Source organism: Rutidosis leptorrhynchoides, chromosome 8 (assembly GCF_046630445.1).
Source record: "Rutidosis leptorrhynchoides isolate AG116_Rl617_1_P2 chromosome 8, CSIRO_AGI_Rlap_v1, whole genome shotgun sequence".
Classification (NCBI taxonomy): Eukaryota; Viridiplantae; Streptophyta; class Magnoliopsida; order Asterales; family Asteraceae; genus Rutidosis; species Rutidosis leptorrhynchoides.
The window spans coordinates 54,792,227-54,800,482 of NC_092340.1; the positions used below are offsets into that span (position 1 = coordinate 54,792,227).

General features: G+C 36.6%; 1 protein-coding gene across 2 annotated transcripts; it reads right to left on the minus strand.

Moving 5' to 3' along the window:
* Positions 1–1,328: 1,328 nt before the first annotated feature.
* LOC139861114 (ethylene-insensitive protein 2.2-like) lies at positions 1,329–7,938 on the minus strand. Of its 2 annotated transcripts, none has more exons than XM_071849414.1 (8): positions 7,691–7,938; positions 6,300–6,845; positions 6,067–6,153; positions 5,874–5,984; positions 5,580–5,795; positions 4,724–4,909; positions 2,312–4,636; positions 1,329–1,977 (listed from the first exon to the last, which is right to left on the minus strand). In XM_071849414.1, exons 2-8 carry the CDS (start codon positions 6,549–6,551, stop codon positions 1,585–1,587), a joined length of 3,570 nt encoding a protein of 1,189 aa, XP_071705515.1. In that variant the 5' UTR covers positions 6,552–6,845; positions 7,691–7,938; the 3' UTR covers positions 1,329–1,584. The 2 variants fall into 2 exon arrangements, with proteins under 2 accessions (XP_071705515.1, XP_071705516.1); XM_071849415.1 differs by having other exon boundaries at positions 7,676–7,938.
* Positions 7,939–8,256: the final 318 nt, after the last annotated feature.

The window sequence follows — 8,256 nt, forward strand, 5'->3', positions numbered from 1 at the left end:
TTACAACGACATACACCATTATAACGCTTTTATTAGATCAGCTAGCCTCCGGTAATCACAATTTACAAAGTAGCACTAACTAGTTATTAACCAAATTCACCTATTTGGTTGCAGTTTTCATGAGTAAAAAAAGCAACACGCAAGAAGCATGGTAATCACATCTTTAGTTAGACGACTTAAATTTGTTAAAAACATGACCAACTTGATATACTCGTGTATTAGATCATGTACATGTGGCGTTGTTGAAAATTTGTTCACAGGTTTATTGTAATTTTGGATTTTACTTACTTGCATCCTTGAATTGTAATTTCATTTGTTATTCATTATCAGTCATCAATTGCAAATATCTTTTCAGGAAAATGATACATGTAACTTTTAACGGTTACGTTTAAACGTACTAAATAATTCCATATTTATGCTAAGAATAATACTAATAACAAAAATGAAAAATAAATATTTATAGTAATTAATTAAACAAAGTTTGTAAAGTTAAATATGATAAAATGTAGGGCATGTTTATGTCAAAAAGTGTACATTTGACTATGACACCCCGATCATATATTAATTTGGAAACTCACTTAGACTCACTCCGAAAGAGTCGTATACTGAAAAATTGCCTCACCGGATCTCCATACATGGCAACAAATTTTTTTGAAGCTTTTAACTTCTAACTTATATGAAAAGTTTATATCAAGTAAAAAGCTTGTTTGGCTATAAGAGCTTAAACTTTTTGAGGAATGGAAAAAGTTAAGAGCTAATTGAACTAACATTTGAGAAAGAAAAAAAACGTAGTTTTTTGACAAAATTGTCCAAATCGTCCTTATGTTTATGGTTTTTTGCCCAAATCGTCCTCGTGTTAACAAAACTGCATAAATCATCCTTAAATGCCAAATAACGTCCCAAATTAGTCCTTGCCTTAACTTTTCGTTAACACATGAACGATTTGGGCGAAAAACCATAAACACATGGACGATTTGGGCAATTTTGTCTAGTGTTTATATATATATATATATATATATATATATATATATATATATATATATATATATATATATATATATATATATATATATATATATATATATATATCATTTTACTCTTTATACAATAAAAAATTATCAGTTTCAATTATTCTGTTAAACACCTAAATAAATATTACTCACAACTTAACGGCTACCATCTACAACATCTACCATCTACCAGCTAATGCGCTTCCAACTAGTTTTGACAAACATACCGTATCCCTAAATCTGTTTATTAACAAAATAAAAATTTATAATGAGAGAACAAAACTAGTGAATCAAACGAAAAAATGACAATAACTGAGATCGAAAGATTGCATAATATTGTTCCCAATTCAGTTTATAATCGTTAATAAAAATCGACATTTGTTGTAGATCCTTCCGTCGCCAACAGAAAAAAAAAACATACATTTACAAATCACAAAACCACGAAGACGACATGAATGAGAACATCTACCTTAAAAATATGAAAAACAAACTCATCGTGTTCATGCACTTTTCAACTCCAACAATTGCCAGACAAAACTGGACTAAAAGATATCAGTTGCAACTTATATAACTTTTACACTACATAAGGTGCTGCTGCTGCTGACAGGGCAGATTTATGTGCCACGCCTAATCCATCTGGAGTGACAGCTGGCTTGTTCGATAACCTTCGTTTGTAGCGTTTTAGTACGGATGCAAGATTCTCTTTACCTTTAGGGAACGCAACGTCACCAGCTGCAGTGCCTGTTCGACCTTTTCTACATGAGATTGCAATTTCTACGTCCTTGACTATGTCCAATAGACTGGCGGCAGTGGTGCATTTTGATTTACTTTGTTTCACGGGTGGCGGCAGACAGTTGGCGGTTTTAGGTGGGGACGCCTTTTGTTGGTTGTATGTTGTTGGAAGCTGAAGACAGAAACACGGGTTCATTGCTGCTCGTTGTTTCGAAAACGCTAGCTCGATTATCCCCTGAAATTTAATTAAACACATCAATAACCCACAAACAATAACACTACAGTTCAGTAATGGCTACTGATATATATTTTTTGATAAATTCACTTAAATTCACTGTTTGTCAAGCATTGAGTACTTGTATGGAACAAGTACTTAATGCATGATAACAACAGTGGATTTATCAAAACGGAGTTGATATTTACATTCACTCAATTGATAAATTAACTTAAATTATGCATTAATGAATTGTACTGTACACACAGATAAGGCATAATAAAAGTGGATTTATCAAAAACATGAGTGGATATATCTGTAATTAGGGGGTGATTACGACCGGAGAAAGCATTACCTGAAGACGATTAAGAACATAAGTGTACTTTCCCCAAAGTTCGGGCCGGCTTTCCATAAGCGAAAGTTCAAGCACGCGGTGTATGCACCACACACCGAAGCTCGTAATCAAATCAGCCCGCCAAATGCAACCTTCCCCGCAATTAGGAATCGAGGTCACGAGATCAATTTTCATTCCCGAGTCACTCGAGTGGGCCACCCCATTCATTTCCTTACTCTCGACTTCATAAAGAAACCGCTCTCGAGCGGCTACACGGTCTACGAGGTCCTCGTCAAGACCGCTGTTCTGCTGAAACAACCAATCCGAACCTTCAAGCTTCAACAACTTCACAATACAAAGTCTTAAAGACTTCAAAAGATTAGCTTCTAAATCGACCCCCGAACTTGTTTCGTGAGTGTTTAAACTTAATCTACTATTATTCGCCTTTTCGGCCACACCAAATTGATCATAAGATGGTCTAGACCAAATGGACCATGTGTCCGACCCGGAACTCATCTGATACGTGCCCGCATAGCCTGCGGGCGACCCGGATAGATTATAATCACGGCCCGAATACATTCGGTTAACGTTTCCGTCCCGATGAGGAAGCGAGAGTCCCGAAATATCGGGCATACTGTAATACTTCTTCTCATTAACAGATCCATAAACGCTTTCAGCCGCACTGTTATAATAACTTCTTTCGGGTTGAATTGAGTTGTTCCTAGATACAACAGGATCCGGAAACCCGGGTGGCTTCGCGGGGCTCGACCCGTTTTGCTTGGTTAAAGAATACGGAGCTTTGTAGTTTGATGAAACAAGCGACGGTGATTTAGGAGCTAACGACTCCATTTGGTTCATATACGACTTGATTTGATACCCGTGGATCGTAGCTGGTTGATCATCGTACCCACCCAAAGCCTGTGGGACCCTTAAACCACCCGAAGACGACTGAAGTCGCAAGCTATGGTACCGTTTTTCACTCGGGTCCATAACAGTTAGGTTTGACCGATATGTGTCTAGTAGTTGCGCTTGGCTTGACAATAATGAAGATGGGCCCCGCGTTAGCACGCTCGGCTGCCTTGTAGAGTCAAACAAGCTTTGGTTGTCCACCTTTAACGCCTTCTGGTTCGGATTCAGGCTCGGGTTCACCTTACATTCTATTCCGAGTAACCGATCGAGTTTTCTTGATCTCGCTTCTTGTGTCGGTTCACCATGGAAATCGAATAATTGTCCCCAAAACTCGTCGAGAATCGCAGCTAATTGACGCCTTGCAGCACGACCTAATCCCGCTAACTTTGACCAACTTCCGGTACCACTCCCTATATCGTCGTTTTTCACACTTAAACTTTTAAACGACGGTGGCCCATCAGGTGTTAACGAACGGGTCGTTTCAGGCCCATCAGGTGTTAACGAACGGGTCGTTTCAGGCACAACGTTAACCGGTTCCTCAGGCTGCCAAGAATCTATCTTCTGGTCTTTCACTACCTGCGAATTTCCATCGATTCTCAACGTTTTTTCATTCGACGAATTTTCATTATTTTTCAAAATGCTGATGTCATCGACACCGACAGCTGTCGTAGTTGATTCCTCTAATGGAGACGAAACTACAATATCCGACGAATTTTCTTCGATTGTTGTCAACCGAAGCCCTTTCTCGGATTCCATAACTTCTTCGGGAAAACTGGAATGTTTCGAATCTGAACAGTATTCGTTTGACGTTTCGTCTTTTTGTCGGGGCTCGTCAATGGTATCGTATTCAGCGGATAACTCCGGTCCCACATCTGATCTAAAACTTGCAGATTTCAGAGGGGTTACAACGAGCCACAACATCAAAAAGAACGAAACACACGCAGTCATTAGCAGCATACTATACGGGCTAGAAACTGACCCGTTACTACCTATGTTCCATCTGATATTACTCGCCCAATCGCTGTTCCCAAACACCAATTCGGTTACAAATATAATCGTTAACCCAAGCATTCCAATAAATACGGTTAATACCGAAAATTCGGTAGCCTTGGTAACGTTGTTCGCGCCCATTAACGATCTTGATGTTGCTACCCGGAAAAGGGGGATAACAGACGATGGAAGCAAAAGGGCGACCGAAACTTGAGTAAAGATTAATAGTTGGTACGTACCCTCGGCCCCCGAATTCCATGCGCATAATAGGGCGGGAATAATAGCGATAAATCTGATTATGGAATGATGAAACGAGCCCGGGATGTCGAGTTTGAAGAAATTTTGAAGAATTGGTTGACCACCGCATTTCCAGGTCAACGCTGTTGTATGATTTGAAAGTGACAGAATTAGTATCAACGCGAACGGTCCCATTAGACTCCTGAATACCTGCATGAAAGTCGTTACTTGATTATTCGTGAAACAATGATGAGGTTAACGCAATTTTAGAATGTATAACTGTTTATACGGTCAAACCTGGTCAGTTACTGACAATGCGTCTTGGAAAGTAAGCAAATCGAGCGCACTATTGTAGAAAACATTTGCAGCTGAGCTCATCAGAACATAATTTACGAGAAAAATGCCACTGAAAACACCACAAATGGCGAAAAGATGATCAAAACACAAGGGTCCCTTTGAAACCTGTTCTGCTCCCTGATTTTGCTGAGAAACAAAAGCAAAAACTAGATTAATCTCCCAAAAAAGCAAAGGTTCCATACAAGAACTATACCTGGCAATCGGGTCAACTTGGGTCGGTTTGGGTAACGGGTCAAAACGTATTTGAGTTGAAATGGGTCAAACGGGTCATGGGTCAAACGGGTCAAATTTTTAATGGATCCAAATGGGTCAGGTTGGGTAACGGGTCATGGGCCAAATGGGTCATTTTTTTTAATTGTTATTTATGGGTTGTATTTTAGTTGCATTATTTATTATTTATATTTTTTATTTATTACGAGTATATATATACAAGAAAATATTAATTTACATAATAAAAGATATAACCATGAATGTTTTCATAAATGTTTAACTGGTGAAACTTGTTATGATCATTATGATCGACCCGTTTGACCCATTCACAAGACCCATCTCTATTTTGTTGAGCTTTGAGAATTGATATCCACTCGACCCGTTCCTTCACATTTTAAAGAGGACCCAATAAGTTGGAGAGAAACCCATTAGACCATTTTTTCAAAGGTTTTGGGTTTACATTGCATGGCTTTTTTCAAAACCCAATTGACCCAGATGCTTGACCCAATTAACCCAACTTTAAGAATATGGGTCTCGATTGCCAGGTATAACGAGAACACAAATGTACGAATATAGTAACATTTACCTGAGCAATAGATGAATGAAAATAAAAATTATGAGGCATAATGCTTGCACCAAGAAGACCGATAAGCGCGAAAACGCTTTCCCCGCTGAATTTCGGTAGCATACCACCACCGTCCGAGAATGACGTCTCAGGTTGAATCATGAGTACACCAACGACATACGAAAGTAAAGCAACGGTTGCTAAACGCAAACACGTGAACTTCGCTTTGCCATTATCCTGGATAACAAATAAAACGACGCTAAGTCAGTTCTTGTTACATAATTAAAGAATTGTGAAAAAGGACGAGTTTTTTACCAATAAATTGGACAAAACGGGGAATAGAAATGCATCGAAAGAGGTCAATAAGACACAGGTGAACAAGCTCAAGCCAAACATCAAGTTAAGCCCATGTGCAATGCCTAAAATCTATCAAAACAAGTGCGTCGTTAAGCAAACATTTAAGCAAGAAAGATTAAAACTTTGGAACGTGAAACGAAAGATAGGATACCATCGATATATCCAAAGCAATCATCGAAAGCTCGGCTTGAATCCCTAAAAGGTAACACGTAACTGTGTCGTACTCTGAACTGCATATCTACAAAAGTAAAAAATAAAAAAGATCAAAACTTTATTAACCCCATGATTCAGAAAATAAAAAAGATCAAAACTTTATTAATAATAATGAATAATATGATAAAAACTAGAATCATAGATCAATTGCAGTCGTAAATTAGTGAATACCTGGGCAAGATCTTTACCAGTGATGATTGGAATACAAGCAGAAAGATATTGACAAAGAACAGCAGCCAAACTAAAAACAAACATGATGATGATGAGATCATAGCCAAAACGGGCCCCACCTTCGACTACTGCAACCCATTTCCCCGGATCAATGTATGTAATTGCTATCAAAAGTACTGGTAAAACAGCAGGAAACAATCTGTGTGTGATGCTTCTTGATTTGGGTTTACAGATTAAGGTCTCGGTCTCCATTTCAAACACTTTTAGTAGCAGTATAAATACAACGTTCCAATCGCCTGATGATCAATCAAAGATTTTTCAATCCGATCAAAACATAGAAACTGAATCATCAAAGATTCATAGCAAAAAGTGATGCCCTTATTTTTAAGTCATATGAAACCTGGTGACATAGTATGATTTTGACACTAATTGTCACAATCGAAAACCACTTTATTGAGGTTTTTAAACTATATACTTTTCCCTTTCACACGAGCATACTGTGATACGCTAACTGATCAGAACAGATATGTTGCAACACTAACAACCCTGTATCACATTAAAAAAAAAACAAAGCAAAATCATTGAACAGTTTTAAAAAGCTACTTATTAAAAAGAACAATTACAATGAACAATGAAACTGAAAAACTTTTAACTATATATGCAAAATTATAAGATTCATATATGTAAATACAGTCTAATGAAATGAAACTGAAAAACCAACGATGTACAAGATTCATAAGTAATTAGGCATTTTAATCAAGATATTTCTACATTATACAACATCCCATGTGTACAAGCCTATGAAAAGACCCTTCATACCACCAATCACAAATTTCCTTATGCTAAAAAAACACATGGATAAAAAAACAATTAAATACCCATAATGAATCAAAAAAATAGTCTAAAGATAGTACTCCGTAATAAACTTTTTTTCATCTTAAATTAACCTTAAAAAACCCTACTCCAAAAATCACTTCAATATATTGATATTATATCCTTTCAAATACATCAATAAAAGTAAAAACAAAAGTAACATATGAATAAAAGGAATATCTTTTCAAGAAAAATGAATAAAAGCATAAAACTTTACAAGCATCCCAGATCTCTATCATCACCATTAAACACCAAAATCCCACATTTAATATAGAATATGATTGTGATAACCCCACAACAAAATCAGAGCCTATGATCTGATTTGCATAGCTGTACTATTATCAATATCCAATCATACACCTATAAAATAAAAGTTGTGCAAACCCATGTCATGAAAAAGTCAGATATTTAATTGAGTAGTAAATACGTTTCAGATAAGGTTTAATTGCTGATTTTTATGTTTATTACTTGTACTACAGTTCAATACAATAAAAAGGCGTTACCTTTATTGATTTTACCTTTTTGGGTTCCGATGATAAATCAAGAATTTTGTCATCAGCAGATCAGGTTTAAGGATTGTATGTGAAAAACTAATTGAAAGAGAAGGGGCGATGTAGATATAACTAGGTATATGTATCTATGTATGTATACAGTTTTACAAGTAGCAGTGGCCGACGGAAACAAAATAAGCAGATTAAGCAGATATATATAATCTTGTAATCGGAAATAAAGGTGAGTGAAAGAGAGAGAATGAGAAGAAGAAAAGGAGTTTAATTTCTTCCACTTGCTGACTTATAAAAAAGAGTAGCTTTTTAGGGCACGAGTATATAGAATTTAGCGAAATCAATATGTTCAGTACTACTTGTATTATTATTTAATTATTATTATTATTTGTACGGTGTTATTGGAGTGTTTTTATGAGGTATACTATTGATGTGACAAGTGTGATGTTGTGATGATGTTTATAATGGGGTTTGAGTGATGGAGTATGATAGAGAGAAACGGTGTGTTCTGAGGAAATTAGTTAGAGTTGGAGTTTGTAGCTGGAGCTGGAGTTTATGAGTTAGAGCTGTAGTTGAAGGGT